Source organism: Felis catus, chromosome B4, assembly GCF_018350175.1.
Source record: "Felis catus isolate Fca126 chromosome B4, F.catus_Fca126_mat1.0, whole genome shotgun sequence".
In the NCBI taxonomy this organism is placed as follows: Eukaryota; Metazoa; Chordata; class Mammalia; order Carnivora; family Felidae; genus Felis; species Felis catus.
This window is the reverse complement of record NC_058374.1, coordinates 131901913-131920685: the sequence shown is the minus strand read 5'-3', so window position 1 is coordinate 131920685 and position 18773 is coordinate 131901913. Positions and strand designations below refer to the sequence as shown.

The window sequence follows — 18773 nt, the reverse complement described above, 5'->3', positions numbered from 1 at the left end:
CAAGTGTCTCCTCCTCCAGCCGGTGGGACACGGTGGCAGCTTTGGTCCCAAGGGGCCCCCCCCCCCCACCCCACAAGGCTGGTGCGTGCAGAAGCTCCCCCTTCTGTCAGCCGGCGAAGGGGGGGCCCAAACGCTGGCAGCCCCATTCCTGCAGGTTCCCCCCCAGGAGTTGAAGGGATTTCCAGGGCAGCTCTTCTTCCCAGGCTATCTTCCTGCCTCCCTGAGCCCACCCTCCACCGTGGGACCCTAGGTACCTCCCCCTCGGGGTAAGGAGGCCCGGAGCAGGGCCCGCTGGGCATTGGCCTACCAGGCCAGGTGCCTAGCCTCACGGGGCACCACCGGCCTTTGGGGAGGAGGAGCTGGCCTGCTGACAGGAGCGCTCAGGAATGCGGCGTGGGTGGGGGGACTTCCCAGCCAGCCACTAACCTCCACTTGTCCCGGCCCCTGGCTTCCTGCTGCCCTTTCGCAGGCCTGGGCTCGGCATCCCGGGGTCAGGGATCAGGATCGAGGGCCTCAACCTGAGAAGGGGAGAAAGGCCCGAGGTTGGAGCCAACCCATGTGGTTCGGCCCCTCCCCGACCTTCAAAGCGGGCAGCTTCCCCAGACGTGCCCTTCCCCGAGCCCAGCCCTGCCATCTGTGGGGACAGAAACCCTCCTCGCTGCAGCTGTCTGTGCCGCTGGAGACGTTTGCTCTGCATGTTCCAGCCTGCAGCCCCCTCGGGTGCCTTCGTCCTACCCGTGGGCAAACCCAGGCCGCAAGAAGCTAAGTCAGTCACCAAAGGTCACGCGGATTCAAGCCCCGGTCTCCCTGACCCCTCCTTCTCAGGGTGACCCCCGAAAGGCAGGTGGCTTGGGTTGAAATTAATGACAGCGAGTTCGGAGCCCAAGTTGCCTTTTCGGCCTGCAGGCTGGGACTGAAGAGAAGCCCCTTCTCTCTCGGCCCCCCTGTGCCTTCCGGAACATGGGGAAAATATTTTCTACTTGGCTGTAGAAAATGAGACCTCGGTGGGAAAGTGCTGGAAAGATTACTCTTAAATCCGGGAATTTTCCTCTGGGCGGGACTGTTTATTCACTGAAGGGATGCCAGGGAATTTAACCCTACATTTCATTGTCCTCCTGGTATTTTCTTCCCCTGGGAGGCTCCAGGCAACCAGACGGAAGAACCAAGGTTTTGGCATCCGCCTGCCCTCTGAGCTCCCAGTGCCAGCGAGCGAGCGAGGGCTGATGGCGCAGTTTCTTGCGAGTTGGAGCAGAGGGTCCCGGCTGGGGTTGAAAGCTGGACTCCAGCTTAGGCCCCTCGTTCAGAACCTCTCCCACCACCCCCTCCCCCAAAAGACCATAGCCCAGAGACGTATACTTCTCCGTGGAAAAAGAGAACTCGACTTTATTCAGAAAGTCTACAAAATACAGAAGGCGGATAAGTCGCTTACTGTAAGTCAGAAAATAAATAAATTCTAGGGGCCGGGCGAATTTTTTGCGTTTTTTTTTTTTTTTTTTTTTTAACATTTTTTGGTCGTTGCCATCCGGCTTTCCCTAAATATAAGATAAAATGTGATTTATTTGCAGATATAAAATATAAAGTCCAGCGCAGGGCCACACACCGCTTTTCCCAGGGAGTGGGTGCTAGGTTTCTGGCTGGGGAGAATAACTTAGATTCGTGCAATAAATAAACAGCGGGGAGGGACAACCGTATTGTGGGGCGGGGGGGGGGGGGGGAGGCGCAGGGAGGGTTGGCGCTGGGGCTGGGCTTCCCAGGAGAATGGCAATCAATGACAGTGGCCAGCCCCTAAGCCACGGTGGACATTCCCAGGGGGAGGGGTGGGACCCTTCCCTTCTCAGGACCCCCACCCCTGGCTGCAGGACTTGAGCATCTGTCTTCCCACCTGCCACAGTGGGTGGTCACCTCCTTGGTCCCCTTTCTCTTTGGCTGGCCAGCTCCTTCCATCTCTTCCATCTGTATCACCTTCTCTGGCCTTCTACTTCTCTTCCCCTGACTCACAGAGGCGGCTCCCGGGTCAGGGAGGCCCTTCCATCACCCTTTCCAGTCCGTGTCCACAAGCCCCCTGCCAACCCCCGGCGGGATCCCCTGGCTGGAATCTCGGGGCAGCAGTAAGAAAGCCTAGCTTTTCCAGCTCAACCACTAAGCACAGATGGCCTTGGGCACTGGCATGTCTGCTGGAGGACGGTGTCCCCATCTGTTAACTGACCTTCCCTTAGCCCCGGGAGAGGACATATTCCTAAATCCTGGGGTTGGGGGGGGGGGGAGAGGCGGGGCTGTGGCACGATCCGAGCAAACAGTTTACACAATGAGGGGTGGCCCTCTTCTCCCCGACAGCCCTTCTCTAATCTGCTCTGTATTCCATCCTCCCAGTCCAAGAAGGCAGGACTCTCTCCGCCAAAAGAGACCCCAGGCGCCAACCCCACCCTACCATTCTCACCAAAGGTGCCCCACCCCAGGGCCACCTATTGGGTCCCGGTTACAGGGGCTACAACGAGGAAGACAGCAGGCTCGGGAGGGAACATGTGTTCACCACAAGAGCTGGTGGCTGCAGAGAAATGGCACCAAGGGACAGAGACCACGCTTAGGCACTTTGGGAAGGAAGCGGGGGTCGGAGGGGCGTGGCCTGGAATGGGCGTGGCCGGGCGGGGCGGGCACTAGGAGCAGGCGGCGGGGGCGGGGCCGGGGGCGGGGGCGGGGGCGGGGCCCGGGCCGGGGGCCGACTTGACGATGGTGATGACGCTGGCTGGCGCCACGAGCGCGGCCGGGCCGCGGGTGGCGGCCACCGAGCGCGCGAAGCCCTGCAGCGCCTCGCACTTGCCGCGCAGCGCGTCGAGCTCCAGGCGCATGGCCGCGTTCTCGCGCGCCAGCTTGTCCACCTCGCGCTCCAGCTCCGACTTCTGCTTCTGCAGCTCCTCCTTCTGGCACACGCGCTTCACGCGGCAGCTGGCCGCGTAGCCGCGGTTCTTGAGCGTGCGACGTCGCTGCTTGAGCCGCGTCACCTCCTCGGCCGAGAGCCCGCGCAGGTGCCGGTTCAGCTCGCGCACCGACAGCCCCATCAGGGCCTCGTCTGACAGGTGCGGCGTGTTCTCGCTCAGCTCACGCTTGATCTGGGGACAGCACGCGGAGCGCATGGGGAAACCGAGTGACCTGCTCGCCCCCTCCCCCACCCCCCCAGCCACCTCCCTGGGCACACAGCCTGTGATCAGGCCTCTTGCTTTCCAACCCACGGCCCTTCCCGGGGCCTCACGAACACCTGAAGCCTGCTGAGCCACCCTTGAGGATGCCAGTAACTGAAGAGGCAGTTGGGATGGGCCAGCCTAAGCCAGAAGCGAGGGGGAGAACAGGGACAACAGAGGCAGCATCCTCACCTTCAGGGCTTTGCTGGATAAGGGGTCCACAGACATGTTTGCAGAAGGTGCCCTCTGGGCCGAGACCTAGGAGAGAGAGAGGAGACCGAGGTTACTTTCTCCTCTACTTAGAATAAAACTCAGACTCACTGCCTCGGCATTCAAGGCCTCTGCTGTTGAGGAAGTCCTGTCATACCACCTTTCTCTGTCCCAGGGGCCCATTCCGGCCTCAGGACCTTTGCACGTTCTGTTCTCTTGCCTTTCATCTTCCCATACCAGCCATCCTTCCACATGGGGTCCAGATATGTCTATTTGATTGTTGTTAACTTCTCACTGAAGTATAACCTACATACACCAAAGCACCCAAAACATATGTGGGGCACCTGGCCGGCTCAGTCCGTAGAGTATGTGACTCTTGATCTCAGGGCAGTGATTTCGAGCCCCACGTTGGGTATGGAACTTACTTAAAAAATAATAATAAATAGGGGCGCCTGGGTGGCTCAGTCGGTTGAGCATCCGACTTGGGCTCAGGTCATGATCTCTCGGCCCATGAGTTCGAGCCCCGCGTCAGGCTCTGGGTTGACAGCTCGGAGCCTGGAGCCTGCTTCCGATTCTGTGTCTCCCTCTCTCTCTGCCCCTCCCCTGCTTGCACTCTGTTTCTCTCTCAAAAAGAAATAAACATTTAAAAATAATGAATAATATAAATAAAGAAACTTAAAAAAAAAAACCAAAACACCCAAAAAAAACATAGTCCCCTCCTCCCTCTTCCGCAGCCCAAGCCTTCCTCACCAAAGTTTGTCTTGGAGAAGCTTCCTCTGCCCGGCAGCTGCGAGCACGAATTCAGCACCACCCTGGTCAGACAGGGCAGTCATACCTCAACTGAGGAGGGGCCCAGGGGCCTTCAGTGTACCCTCCACAGGCCTGAAACCTCCATGTTCCTTCGGCAACTATTTATTGAGCATCTACGGTATGCCAAACACTGACATGGGGGAGATATGGAGAATGCATTCGGAGGCCAGTGCCCACGAAGGTGACGGTCTCCCCAAGCCCCCTTTCAAAACAGCAGTCCTCTCTGTCCCTGCACATCGGATCTTCTCCCCCATTCGTTGTTAGCCCGCACTTCCTCATCTGTTACCACCCACAGGGAGGCAGTGGGGGGGGGCGGTGAGGAGCACAGAGGACAGGGCGGGGAGACGCCCTGTGACCTCAGATGCAGCACCCTATCAATTCTCATTAGCAGTACCCAGTGTGACCGCAGGGGCAAATGAGGGCAAGCCCTGGTTTCTCGAGCTTTCTGAGGGACACACCTCACAGCCTCAGCTCAGCCTCTGATACCTTCCCACGGGCCCCGAGAAACGCAAGTGGCGGGACCCGGGTGCCAGACCCACCGGGAGCTTTTTGATGGCGGTTCCACTCACTACCTCCGATTCTGGTAGATCGGGTAACTGTTCTGCGCCTCAGTTTCCCCCACAGAGTGTGTTAGGTCACTCATGTTACTTCTCCCTCGGGACCCTCCCGTGGCCCCCATCTCTCTTGGGAGTCAAAGTCAAAGTCATCACGATGGCCCACAAACCACTGCATGATGTGGCCCCAGCACACGCCTCTGACTTCAGCTTCTGCTCGGCTCCCCTTCGCTGGCGCTGCTCCAGCCACACCCTCCTCCTTGCTGTTCCTCAACAAACCACGCCCACTCCTCCCCAGGGCCTTTGCACTGCCTGTTCTCCTGGCCTGGCTTTCTCTTCCCCTAGATGGCCACAAGGCTTGCTTCCTCACCTTCGGGGCTCTTTTCAAATCTCATGTTCTCACTCCACTTAGAATTCCCAGCCCTGGATACACACACACACACACACACTCTCTCTCTCCATTTCCCTTTCCTACCTCGCGTTTCTTCATGGTACTTTCCACTATATGTAATTGTTATGACATCTATTGCACATATAGGTTCAGTGTCTGCCTCCCCATTGGAGCGTGAGCTCCAAGACAGCAGACATTCTGTCTTGCCCTCTGCCTGCGTGCCAGTGCCCAGAGCCTGGCACACAGCAGGTGCTCACGTATTCCTGCCGAACTACCGTTGGAGCTCTCACTGTGACTCAGGCCGACGTGCAGAGAAGCCCCAGGCTTCTCTGGAGCCCCCCAGCAGCTCCTGGGGCCCGTATAGCCAGGGGCTCCGGCACCCCGGAGGGAAGCAAGGAGTGGGACAGGAGGGGGGAAGGTGGCACTTGAAGAGATCCTCTGAGAGGGGCAGCCACCGTGGCCGTTGGGCTGGGAGGGTCCTCAGAGCCATCCAGGCTCCTTGCGGTGGAGCTGAGTTCCAGAAAGTCCCAAGTAGGACCCTGGCCTTTCACCGACACTACCCTGAGACCCTCCCAGGCCACCCCTGCCAATCCTGCCCTTCAACACGGGCCTCTTAAATAGCCTTCCCGCCACACACACACCTGGGAAGGGCCTAGAATGCTTCTCTGCTGGCCTCCGCTCATCCTCTTCACAGCAACTGGAGGTTCTTTCCACCGGTGACTGTGACCAGGTCACCACCCAGATGAAGACCTTCCATGGCCCCTTACTATCCCTGAACAGGGTCCAGGCCCACCTGCGTGGCACCTGAGGCCCGTCTGCCATCACTGCCCGCCCCCATCTGGCAGCTCAGCCACACGGAGTTTCTTTCACTTCCTCCCTCCCACACCGTATGGCCCCTGGGCAACCCCACGCCCCGTGACACGTCTCCCCCTGACTTCATCTGGCAGACTCCCACTCATCCTTCTGCCCTGGGCCCGGACAACTCCTCCTCCAGGAAGCCCTCCCTGATCCGTAAGAACGCAACTCCTCCTCCAGGAAGCCCTCCCTGATCCGTAAGAATGTCATGGGTGCCGCCCACCCTCGCACATCCCCCCCCCCGCCATCTTGTGATCGTCTATTTCCTCGTTGTCTCCCCACCTGACAGGGAGCTCTGCGGCAGAAACGGGGCCAGAGCAGTTCTGGGTGCCGAGGCCACCAGCCCCGGGCCCGGCAGGGAGCAGGCGCTGGTGAGACGTGGGCGGGTGGTCTGACACCACGACCCGGCTCGTCAGTGTCCGAAGCGAATGCCAAGCCCGAGCCTAGCGGAACACTGTCCAGGAGAAAACCTCCCTGTGCCCGTCTCCAACTCTTCCTCCGTTCTACCTGCCGCCTTCTTCTGCCTGGCAAGAATAGAACCAGAGGCTAGGGAGACGGGAAGGGAGCAGAAGGGATTCTGCCCTCACGATGCTGGGCCCCCAGGTGGGCTATGGGAAGGAAGGAGCACTGGATGGAGTCGAGCCTGGGTTTGAGTCCCGTCTCTGTCTTCTCCGGGTGGTGTGGCCTCGGGCAAGGCACTGCACCTCTCTGGGCCTCCATTTTTCCTACCGTGGGATCAGAACGATACCCGCCGAGCAGGGTTTTGGAGGAACCAAGTGGTATAGAACGCAGAGGTCGCTGAGTCCGTCCAGGAGGGGTCGGGCTGGTAGCCCGCGCTGGGACCTTGCTTTGACTCAGGGTCCCCAGGCCGGCTGGGGTCACACGGGAAAGGCCCTGGGAGAGCATCCAGCCCTGCATCCTCACTTCACCCACGAGGAGGTGGAGACCCACGGAGGGGCATCTCTTGCCTGAAGTCACACGGCAGGTGAGTGGCTGCCTCCCCCCCAAGTTGGCGGGGGCTGGGGGGGGGGGTGGATTCTGAACACGTGTAAAGGACCCAGAGCTGGATCCGGACCCCTTTCATACCAGCATCAGCCTGGTCCTCCTGACGGCTCTGTGAGGTTAATGCCCAGAGAGGTCAATAGGGTAGTCCAGGGTCACCCACAGAGAGACCTGATAGGAGAGGTGAAGCAGGTTAACTGAGAGCCCGTTGGGTGCTAGGTGCTGAGCCCTGGGTGCTGTGGCTGATGCAGAACCTCGGAAGCACGGCCTGACCCACAGACAAGAGGGGGATCTCTGGGCCTTGGTTTCTTCACTTGTAGAGTGGGGACAATCATGACAGTCTAAGCACGTAAGATACAAGAGACTTAGACAAGGTCAGGAGCTGCAAATGGCTGGCTTACCTCCCCATCGCCCCCACCCCCTCCACTCTCTCTGCAGGCATCACTAATCAATCACAGCACTGTTCCCCCCCTGAGCTTTGGGGGGGGGGGTGGTGCCTGGGTGGCTCAGTCAGTTGAGCGTCCGACTTTGGCTCAGGTCATGATCTCGTGGTTCGTGAGTTCGAGCCCTGCGTCGGGCTCTGTGCTCACAGCTGAGAACCTGGAGCCTGCTTCAGATTCTGTGTCTCCCTCTCTCTCTGACCCTCCCCTGCTTGCACTCTGTCTCTCTTTCTCTCAAAAAAAAAAAAAATAATAATAATAATAAATAAACATTTTTAAAAATTAAAAAAAAGACAGCTTCAGAATCCTTCTCAACATGGGGCAACTGGGTGGCTCAGTTGGTTAAGCGACTGACTTCGGCTCAGGTCATCATCTTTCACTTTGTGAGTTCGAGCCCCACGTCGGGCTCTGTGCTGACAGCTCAGAGCCTGGAGCCTACGTCAGATTCTATGTCTCCCCCTCCCCTGCTCATGTTCTGTGTCTCTCTGTCTCCCAATAATAAATAAGTGTTTAAAAAAATTAAAAAAAAAAAAAAAAAGAATCCTTCTCAACACAACACACGCCCAAGAGGCGGAAACTGTTGGCCATCTGCTATTCTATAGAACGGCTGAAGTTCCCATCCACTCAGCTCACTGGGATTCTAAATACTTTCAGTTTCTAGGGACACTGTGAACCTGTTCTTCCCTCTTCTCCTCCTCCTTCTCCTGCTCTAGCCTCAGCCCCTTCAAGCAAATCCTGGATGTCAGCAGAGGCACCTTTGTTTGCCCAGGAATGTCCCGGCTCAGCAAAGTCAGGTCATCACAGAGGGAAAGTCACAAGAAGGGGGAACTGTCTGATAACCTCAGGCTTTCACTTTCCAAGCCCAGGCCAGGGGTCGCAGGGCTCTAAGCCAAGGGGCGTGGGCCCTCCGCCAGGCTGCCTCGGCCAGTCTGGGGGACCCTGGGCCGGAGACAGCAGCAGGTCCAACCAGCTCTGTAACTGAGGCAACCAAGCGACTGTTTGATGGCAGTGATGAGCTGGGACCCAGGGGTCCCGATTCCCAGGACCCCCAGCTCGGGGCCCTTTCTTCAGTGCCGGCCACCACATCTCCCCCCACCTCCTCAGTTTCTCCTCTTCTTCCCTCGGAGGCCAGCAGAGTTGACCTCCAGGGTCTGCAGGTTCCCCACATTCTTTGGGAGGCATGAGAATGAGTTTACGCTCGGGGGTTGATTGACAGCTACCTCGCCCAGTCAGCAGCTGCCAACCCTGCTGCACCCGCCCCCCTCCCGGGCCCCCTAGTCCACTCCAGAGACATCCTGCAGACGGCCCACCCACTGGCATGGGCTCCTCTCTGGCTGCTGAGCCGTTCTGCTTCCTCTGTGAGGACAGAGGGAAAAAATGTGTTTTCCTGGGCCTTGGCCGCCAGCGCTGGTTGGAGCCTCCTCCCTGCTGGAAGCCGAGCAAAGCTGGGAGAGCCCAGCACCCCCATGGAAGCAGGGCCCTTGCATTCTAGCTCTGGTTCTGCCACCCCCTCACGCTCACCGATGTGACTTCAAATCCGTCCCTCCCCCCTCTCTCTCTCTGGGCCTCAGTTTCCCAACATGCCGAACTTCCCCCAAGCCCTATGTACCTCCCAGCACTGATGATTTGGGAGTTTTATAGAGTGTCAGATTCTGGTCCAGAATGGAGCTCCAAAACCACCAGCAGAGTGGACGCCCTGGGAAAGGAAATCAGTGAAGGCTCCCTGGAGGCAGGGGCATGAGAACACAAGCTCGGAGACCGTCGGCCTTGACCATCCCTCTGCTCCACCTGCACAGCCAGGGACCACTTCCCCTTTCAGCTGAACCAGGACTGTAGCTGCCTCCTCGCTGGCTTCCAGTCTGGCCTGCCTCCACTGCCGGCCCTGCCATCTGTCCCGCACCGAGTGCTGCCCGAGGGTCTGCTCACTTTTGAGGGGCTGCTTCAAGAACCCTGTAGCCCACTCGGGCTCCCTGCTTCACTGGAAGTCTCCCAGGCCTTGTTTTCCAAGTGCTGTGGAGTTCTTTCGGGACACGGGCCTAGTGTTCATTCCTTCATTCAATCAGCAACCATCCAGGAAGCGCCTACTCTGTGCCAGGCTCGGTGCTGGGTCCCGAAGGCCCAAAGATGAATCACAGTCCCTGCCCTTAAGGGCCTCGTAGATGATCATCATGCCATCTGAGAACCCAGCTCACTGGTCACCTCCTCAGGGAAGCCTCCCTTGATTGCCCTGGCTAAGTCGGAGCCCTGTTTATATGCTTTCAAATCGCAGTGGCTTCTGCCCCGGACTACCCATCTCAGCCATGGTTCTGTATTGAGTTTGGTAGCTCTTCCTTCAACTTTGGCTCCCCCTCCCCGATTGGAAGCTCCAGAGGGATCTGATTTGCTCACCATCTCATCCCCAGCATCTGGCCCATGACAGGCTCCATCGCTGGGGGGGTGCCTGGTTCCTGTGCTCCTGGCTGCCGCCTCCCTCACCCAAACCCTATACTCCTGGACATCCCTGGGTCCAGCCTGGGGCTGTTGGATCTTCTTTTTCTCCCATAGGCTGCATGCGGAGGCTGCCACACCCCACCCCACCCCACCCCCTTCTACACCCATCCTGCCGCCCTGCATGTTGCCTAGTCCCTGCTGCAGATGGAGATACTGAAGTTCTGAGCTGTGGAAGCAGGGCTCACCAGGGCTCAAAGATTCAAGGTTAAAAGTTCGTCCGGTTCCTCACCCCCTCAAGCTCAATCACTGCCCCCCCACCCCCACCCCGCGGCCGATTCTGAAGCCCTGTGGTGGGAGGGGGAGGGCAGAATAGGACCAAGGACTCCCTAGACCCCATCCCGTTCCACGAGGCTGATGCGGTCGGGGGGGGGGGGGGGGGGGGGTTGAGTTCCGGGCCCCACCCCTCATACGTTGTTCAGGACCAAGATCACCTGTTCCACTGCCTGTTGACCATGCCTAGCCCAGGGTGAGGACTCTGGGTCCTAGGCCTGGCCCAGGCCCTCAACTAGCTCCTCAGGTCCAGCCATCCATAGGTCTGACTAATCCCACCTGGGAACTGAAACCACCAGGAGAGCAGAAACCAGCTCCACCCCATTCTCCCGGTCTCACCCTCCCCAACCCAGCAGGTACAACCTCCAGAACCAGGACCGGCCAGAGGAGCCACCAAAGAGAGGAAGCCACGGATTCCTTCCTACTTCCCAGCTTTGTGGTGGGTTTTCAGGCCCTTCCTGTTCCTCCCGAGAGGGAGGGGATGAGCAACCCCGGGGAGATGAAGGAGAGTCCCTAGGGTCTGCCTTCCTGGGGCAGCTGGAAAACCTGGGGACAAGGACAGAGGCATCAGGGTGCTGGGGCGGGGGGGAGGGGTGGCCCACTCATCTCACCCCCCAGCCCAGCCGGATGGGGCCTTTGATACTTTGCCCCACCCTAGGGCTGCAGGCGCCGGCTCTGGGCGGGGGACAAACACCGCAGTCACGTGGCCGTGTCCCTGGGAAACTCCGGGGACAGCCAGGGCCTGGCCGAGAGCTGGACGAAAGGGGACAGCCGGAGGGAGAATTCCCGTACCCCCGTGTGACCTTGGAACTGGCCACTTCCCTCGGTCGGGTCCTTATTCCACATTTATTCATGCGGGCGCACTCTCTCCAAGGCACACACAGGCCCCGGGGTCTTCACCCCCCTGGGAGCGCGCGCGGCGGACACACCACACACACACACACACACACACACACACACACGCACGCACACACGCACGCACCGGGCAGGATACGCGGGACACTGGCCCGGGAACACATACGCACGCCCGCCTTCGGACGTAAACAAACCGCGCACGCACTGCTCGCGGGCACCGGTCCAGGGACTGTTCTCACCGAGTCACGTACGTGCACACACCGCCCCCGGTCCCGCCTGGGCGGACGCTGACGCTCGTCGGCCTGCGCTGCCCCTTCCTGCCCCGCTCGGCCGCCTCCCCGCGCGCTCCCCCAGAAGGGGCCCGTCACCACCGCACCCCGCCAAGCTCGCCTGGGCCCCGTCTCGGAGCTCCCGGACCTCTGGCCCCCGCCCCCACCCGCCAGCCGTCCGGGCGAAGGACACACCAAAGCGCCGACGGAGCGGGGCCCCGGCGCCCCGCCCCGGGCACGTTCCCGGGCACGGAGACCCTGCCGCCTCGGGTTTCGCGCGCCCGTCCCCGCCTCGGACCCGCGTCCCTCACCCGCGGCCGCTTCGCCTGGCGCCCCGTGCACGCGCGGCTGCCGCTGCCGTCCCGGCGTTGCTGTCTCGGCCCGCGCCCTCCTCCTGTCCGTTCCCCCTCCGGTCCCGACCGCCGGTCGCTCCGAGCCGGGCTCCCGAGAGCGCAGCGCCGAGTTTTGTTGTGGGGCGGGCGGCGCGGGGGGCGGCGCGGAGTTGTAAGGCGAGCTTCCCGGAATTACTCACTCACAGGATTCCTTTCATTCATAAAAACCCAGTCATGCGGTGACGTCACCGCCTGGCGGCCCCTACGGCCCCGGAGCGGCCTCCCGGCTCTGGGCCCCGCCCCCAGGCGGCCCCGCCCCGATCGGGCCCCGCCCACACAAGGCCCGATCTCCGGGCCTCCGCGCGGCGGGCGTTCCCAACCCCAGTCAGAGGCGGCGGGGTGCGTTCACGTGATACCTCGCGAGAGCCGCGTGGGCGGAGGTGTCATTTGTCTCGTTTTTGCAGTCGACAGCCCCGTCCCTCTTCTCCTTTCACCCTACACCCTCTGCCTTGATCTCATCCGGTCCCGTGGTTTTAAATGCCATCCGTATGCCCGGGATCCCCAAAGAGCTTCTCCGAGTTCGAGACTGCCCACTCTGCACCTCCACCCGGGTGCCGGAGGAGGACCGCAAAAATCCAATTCCTGACCACCAACACTACCTCAGCTCCCCCACACCCCCAGACTCCCCGATTTCAGTTGTTCAAGCCCGATTCTAGGAGCTTTGCTCCATTCCTCTTTCTCCCTTCCTCCCCACCCGTCAGGCTGGCTCTCCCTCCAACGCCGCCCTGCATCTGACCACCCTACTCCGTCCCCCGTCCCCCCACCTGGTCCAGGCACCCTCAACTTACCTGGACAATGGCAGCAAGCTTCCTGATGGCCTCCCCACTTTGCTCCCAACGGCTTTCTCCACGCACCAAAGTTCTTCTTAAAACAAGGATCAGAGTGTTTCACACACTTCCTGCTCTCTGGCTTAATTCCCTCACCGGCTTCCGTTTGCGTTTGAAATATAAACTGTACTCCTCCTTTTGGTCTATAGGGCCCTAAGCCACCTGACCTCCACCCAATTCTGCAGCCTCCCCTCCTTCCACTCTCCCCTCACCCACTATTCTTCAGTCACACCGCCCTTCTTACTGTTTTTCAAACACGCCTAGCGCGTTCCTACCACAGGTCCTTTGCACAAGCTGTTTCCTCTCCCGTTCGCTGCCAGGCTCTTTCTCATCTCTCAGGTCGGCTTAGATGTCACTGTCTCAGAGAGGCCTTTCCTGACTGCCCTAGCTAAAAGAGCCCCCACTTCTGAAATAGGTTTTTATATTACCTTAATATCTCCTATAGTTGCTCACTATGTAATGTCTGTCTCCCCAACCATGTCCTGAGCCTAGAACAGTGCTCAGCACATAGTGAGCCCTCAACAAACATATACTGAGGACATATATGAGTGGAGGCTCAGAGAGAGAAAGTGACTTTCCAAAGTGACCTAGCTAGGAAGTACCAGAACTGGAATTTGAATCCAGACCTGATTGATTCCTGGTCCAGACGTTTGGCACTATACCCAAATGAGTGGGTCCCAGTATAAACGGGAGGGATGTATTCAGTGCCTGGAGCTCCACTCAAAAGGGGCAGTTTGGGGGGCACCTGGGTGGTTCAGTTGGTTAAGCACCCGACTCTGGATATCGGCTCAGGTCATGATCTCATGGTTCTTGGGATCAAGCCCGGCACTGGGCTCCAGAATGAGATAGCCTTTGTGATGCCTTCCCGCCTCTGGGTCCAGGTCCATCAGGGATGGGGACAACTATCTCTCACTTCCTGAAAGCCTTGGGTTTCCTATGCAAATTGGCCCACTAGCTTCCCAAGTGACCAAATGTGGCGAATTTGACTTGACGCTTAAAGAACCACACCCCCCAGCAGATTGCCCACTTGCCCTACATTTACACGTCTCACAGAGCCCCTCATGTTACCCCTGGGGTACAAAAGTTCTTGATTTTACAAACTACGCCCTTGTGGCTGGTGGTCTTTCTCTCTCCCCACCTCCATTTTCTAAGAGCATCTCAGGCCATAGTAGTGAATGAACTAGTGAATGAATCCCCGGTGGCCTGCACGACACCCCTGGACACCATGCTCCCTGAAGACTTTGCTCCCATCCCCAGCCTGCCCTCGTCAGGGGGTCAGCACTTCAGTGCCCACACAGCAGAGACTGCTTCCCCGAAGACATGGTTCCCTTTCTGGTCAAGGTCGAGTGACAATGTCATTTTTTTATTTTTTATTATTTTTTTGCTAAATTTTTTTAATGCTTACTTGTTTTTGAGAGAAGGAACATGAGCGGGGGAGGGGCAGGAAGAGAGCGGGAGACCCAGCATCGGAAGCAGGCTCCAGGCTCCGAGAGGTCAGCCCAGAGCCCGACGCGGGGTTCGAACCCACGCACCATGAGATCGTAACCTGAGCCAAAGTCCGAGGCTTCACCCACCGAGCCACGCGGGTGCCCCCAGCAACATCGTTTTTAAAAGCAGAAGCTCTGTGGCGTGAAAGGGGGCTCCCACAGGACGAACCTAGGACAATCTGAACATCAAAATAAATGACAGTAATGATGATCAGAACCCATTAAATAAAAGGAGAATCGATGAGTCTATACTAATGTGAATAAATGAATGAATGGATAGATGAATGAGTGAATGAATAAAATAAGACAAAGCTCCTCCTTCCAGTAGAAGGAATGACAGGGTGAGAAAAGGCAAGCATTCTAGTAACAATGGATTCCAAGAAGAATCGTCAATGGATACGAAGATTTGATGAGCAGCGTGACATTGTGTCGCCTCCAAGTATTGCCCTAAATATGATTTTTAATTAGAAAAGGAACGATAGTAATCCTACAGTGGAGAAACCTGGCCGATACCCCTTTCACTAAGTGATCAAAGTTCCCATCCGCAGTGAGGGGACAAATCGACCCGTGCATCCCCTAAATGATGCACTGAGAAGGACGAGGCATCCAAACACTCCTGGTGAAGGTGATGATGGTGAGGAAAACGTGTGACCACCCTAACGCTGAAAGAAACGTTTGAAAGAAATGGCGAGATCACGAAAGACGAAAAGAGAGGGCAGCTGTTCCAGGCTGACAGGAGACGGGGCAACCGGCAACCGAAGGCGGTGTGGGGTCCAGGATTTCCTGCTGGTATGAAGGACGTTGTGAAGAGAGCTGCTAAAACCCCAGTGAGCTCTGGAGACCAGCTAATAGAATCTCACTGGTGTTAATTTCCTGATCTGGGGTCCTTGTCCTGCCGTCAGGCAAGAGAGCATCCTCAATTTTAGGAAACACGTGTGGGCATATTTGGAGGTGAAGGGGCTTGCAATTTACTCTCAGATGGTTCAGAACAAGACAGAAGGGAGTTAGAAAGATAATGTGATAAAATATTAACAGCTGGGGGATCTGGGTGAAGCACATACAGAAATTCTGTCATTCCTGCAATTTCTGTTTTAATACCATTTTTTCCCTTTGTTTTTCTTTTTCTTTTTCTTTCTTTCTTTCTTTCTTTCTTTTTTTTTTTTTTTTTTTTTAAGTAGGGGCTCTCAGGGTAGTCTGCCTGCGGCTTCAAATCCTGGCCTCCACCCCTCCACGGGCTGAGTGACTTAACCTCTCCCTGCCTCACTCTCCTCCTTTGTAAACTGGGTTTACAAATAGTGCCGACCTCATGGGTTGAGAAACAATTTAATGTGTTCACACTTAAAAGCATGTGGCCCGGTGCCAAGTGCGGGATAAGAGACTGACAGATATTGGGTGAGAGAAAGAGGAGTCCTCCGGGGTCCCCTAGAGGAACCTGCTTCCTCCCTGGGCGAGTGGCACAAAGACAGTGAGGACCCCGCCCCCGGGGCCAGAGACCCCACCTCCTGCCGGCCGGCGGGGCGGGGCCCTGTTGCCAGTTTCTAGGGAGGGAGCATTTCAGCCAGCTGAGTCAGGCAGAACACTGACTGCGAAGCTCCACCCCCCTGTCGCCTGGCCAAGACACCAAATAGCACCCAAGCACAACTCCGTGGGACCCCAGCCCACAGGGCGTGCCTTGCTCAATAGCAGGTGCGCGGTGACAGCTTGACCCAGGCCGGGCTCTCAGCTCACTCGCACCCCTGGCTGACCCCGGTGTGGGGCATTCCTCGCTCCCAGCCTCAGCTTCCCCATCTGCAGTGACAGCCTGGGATTAGGTCAGTGATTTTGAAACAATCTCAAACCCACTAAACTTTCTTCGAAGGAAAGTTGACTCTGCCGTGTGGGTCCCACATTGTAAAACAGCCTGGAGGCTCACTGCCAAGGGGGACCGGTGCTGGCTTTGAGACTCCCGGTTGGTTGGTCGAGTGCTCTCTGGAGGTGCTTCCTGTCCTGAGATTTGATTTCCAGGCCCCTAAGAGCTCCTGTCCCTGGACACTGGGGCCTTCCCAGCCCCCTTAGGGGGGGCAACCCTCCCTCAACTGAACCAGGTGCCGCATTTCGGGTGCATTCCTCTGCTGGGTGGGAGTGATGTCACAGGGATCATTTCTGGCCCTTGTTCCCAGTTCTTCACCGGTCGCGTGCCTCTTACCACCTTATTACTGCTTAGTACTCATCACTATGTTTAGGGGACGCTTCCTATGTGCCAGGCACAGCACTAAGTGCCTCCGACCTGTTTGCACGGTGTGTATTTCCCCCGATCTTTTCTCCCACTGCTAAATCCACCAACCATCCCCCCGCCCAATCACCTGTGCTTTTATCGCATTTCAGCGTCTTTATAACTTCACTTTCCTTCTCACAAAAGCCCTCCACGTGGCAGGCGGGCAGTGGGGCACAAATGATCAGCCTCATTTTATTTTATTTTTTTTTTTTTTAAATTTTTTTTTCAACATTTATTTATTTTTGGGACAGAGAGAGACAGAGCATGAACGGGGGAGGGGCAGAGAGAGAGGGAGACACAGAATCGGAAACAGGCTCCAGGCTCTGAGCCATCAGCCCAGAGCCTGACGCGGGGCTCGAACTCCCGGACCGAGAGATCGTGACCTGGCTGAAGTCGGACACTCAACCGACTGCGCCACCCAGGCGCCCCGATCAGCCTCATTTTAGAGGCGAGGACACGGACCAGTTTACGGGCTCGCCAGCTGCCCAGAGGGGACCCCGTTGCTGGATGTGCTGGGCCTGATTGCCACAGGTCCTCTCCACCATTTGAGCAGCTAGGTGTTATCATCGCCAGACGAGAAATCGAGAAATCTGAACGCCAGGAGGGGAGGCAAGACCACCAGCCCAATATCCACGCATCCAGTCGGTGGCAGAGGACCCATCCCCACCCCCCCAGCTCCCGTCCACTCTCTCAGCACCGACATTTTCCCCAAGCGGCTGACATCACCAATCCCCACCCCGCCCCCACTTTTTACCCCCCCCATCACCCCAGCCCCCAGCCCCACCTTTTCTTCCCTTTTACAGCCAGATCTCTCTCACCCCCTCTGTGCTTTCTTGCCCCCTCGCCTCCCCAGGACCTCCTGGTTACTGAATCCAGGTTCCCCTTCCGTCCCAGTCTTGTCCTTGGACAGCATTGGACTGTGTGGCTCCCTCCTCTCCTGAAACACTCTCTTGGCTCTGCCTCTAAGGCTTGGGCTTCCCTTCCAACCTTTTCAGTCTCTATCCCTGCTTCCCCATGAGCTCAGTGATTAGTGATGCTCCGAGCTGGCCTCTGCCTGCTCTTGCCGTCCCTGGGGAATCTCATTCCCCTTCCAGATCTCAGGGGCCATCGGTGCTGAGGACTCCCAGATCGTTGTTCACGACTGCGACATTCCCTAGGCTATCCCTGCCTGGTCCCGCGGAACACGACCCCTTGTCATTTTGTGATTTCGCCAGGAAAATCATGTTTGCCTATAGTCCAGGGCTGTGTCACAATAAACAATGACCTGTGTATCTGGGGCAAGTGTGCATCAAATTGTGAACTCTGAGGACAGGAACAGAAGGACCTTTCGTGTCCCCACCCCGCCAAGAGTGAGGCCGTGCACGTAGTAGGTGCTTTACCCGTACTGGCTGGGGAAACTGCAGTGGGGAGCCCAGGAGAAAAAAGAAAGGGAGGAAGACGTTGCACACTGTGACCCCCGAGACCCCCACGTTAGACCCCCATCCTGAGAGGCTAGACTCCGCATGATCACTGGCACAGGTCCCACATCTCTGTTGCCCGAGATGCCCTCTGCCCAGCCTCTGCAAACCCTCACCAGCCTTCAGGATCCAGGTTCAGGCTAACTGCTTGTCAAAGCGTCCCTGGCCCTCTGGCCCTGAGGCCACGGTCTCTCCTGTGAGCCCCTGAGCTGGGCTGAAGGGCCCCTAGAGCGGCGACGTCCTGGCTTAGCTGGCCAGGACCGGCTTTCCTCCTTGGGATGGGAACACACGCAGCTGCACAGCCCAAGGTCACCTGCACTCACTTCCTTCCAGAAGAGGGCACAAGCCCCGATGCCTCCCACCCCCCCACCCCCCGACCCCCGCATCAAGTCAGAAGCCATGTAATTGGTGTGATCATTACACAGCTGCCTGTGACCTCTGTGCCCTCCAGTCACCTCTCTCATGTAATCAGGGGGATTCTTTTTTTTTCCCCACGTCAGTTGTCTGCTTGTAACCCTTCCGGGGCTCCCACTGCCTGCAGAACAAGATCCGTATCCTCGGCCTGGCACTCGAGACCCTTCACGCGTGGCCTCTGTGGCTCACTGCCCACTCACCTGCTCACACATCAGATTCCAGGAGCGTTCAGCCTCTTGCAGTTGCCCCAAACGATCCGCACAATCTTATGATGTTGACTTTTGCTCATACGGTTCTTTCCATTTGGCATGTTTTTACTTTCTTTCTTTCTTTCTTTTTTTATTTATTTCTGAGACAGAGAGAGACAGAGCACGAGCAGGGGAGGGACAGAGTTAGAGGGAGACACAGAATCAGAAGCAGGCTCCAGGCTCTGAGCTGTCAGCACAGAGCCCCACGCGGGGCTCGAACTCACGGACCGTGAGATCATGACCTGAGCCCAAGTCGGTCGCTTAACCGACTGAGCCACCCAGGCGCCCCATGTTTTTACTTTCTTAACCCAGCTGGCAAACTCCTATTCAACCTTTGAAACCCCACTTAAGAACGGGGGTTAGTGGAGGCAC

General features: G+C 57.8%; 1 protein-coding gene across 4 annotated transcripts; it reads right to left on the bottom strand.

The window, feature by feature from the left end:
* Positions 1-1359: 1359 nt before the first annotated feature.
* Positions 1360-12628, bottom strand: MAFF (MAF bZIP transcription factor F). Of its 4 annotated transcripts, XM_045062356.1 has the most exons (4): positions 11634-11898; positions 6279-6520; positions 3369-3434; positions 1360-3107 (listed from the first exon to the last, which is right to left on the bottom strand). In XM_045062356.1, exons 3-4 carry the CDS (start codon positions 3402-3404, stop codon positions 2655-2657), a joined length of 489 nt encoding a protein of 162 aa, XP_044918291.1. In that variant the 5' UTR covers positions 3405-3434; positions 6279-6520; positions 11634-11898; the 3' UTR covers positions 1360-2654. The 4 variants fall into 4 exon arrangements, with proteins under 4 accessions (XP_044918291.1, XP_023113495.1, XP_023113493.1 ...); XM_023257727.2 differs by lacking the exons at positions 6279-6520; positions 11634-11898 and adding an exon at positions 12503-12628; XM_023257725.2 differs by lacking the exon at positions 6279-6520 and having other exon boundaries at positions 11634-11889.
* Positions 12629-18773: the final 6145 nt, after the last annotated feature.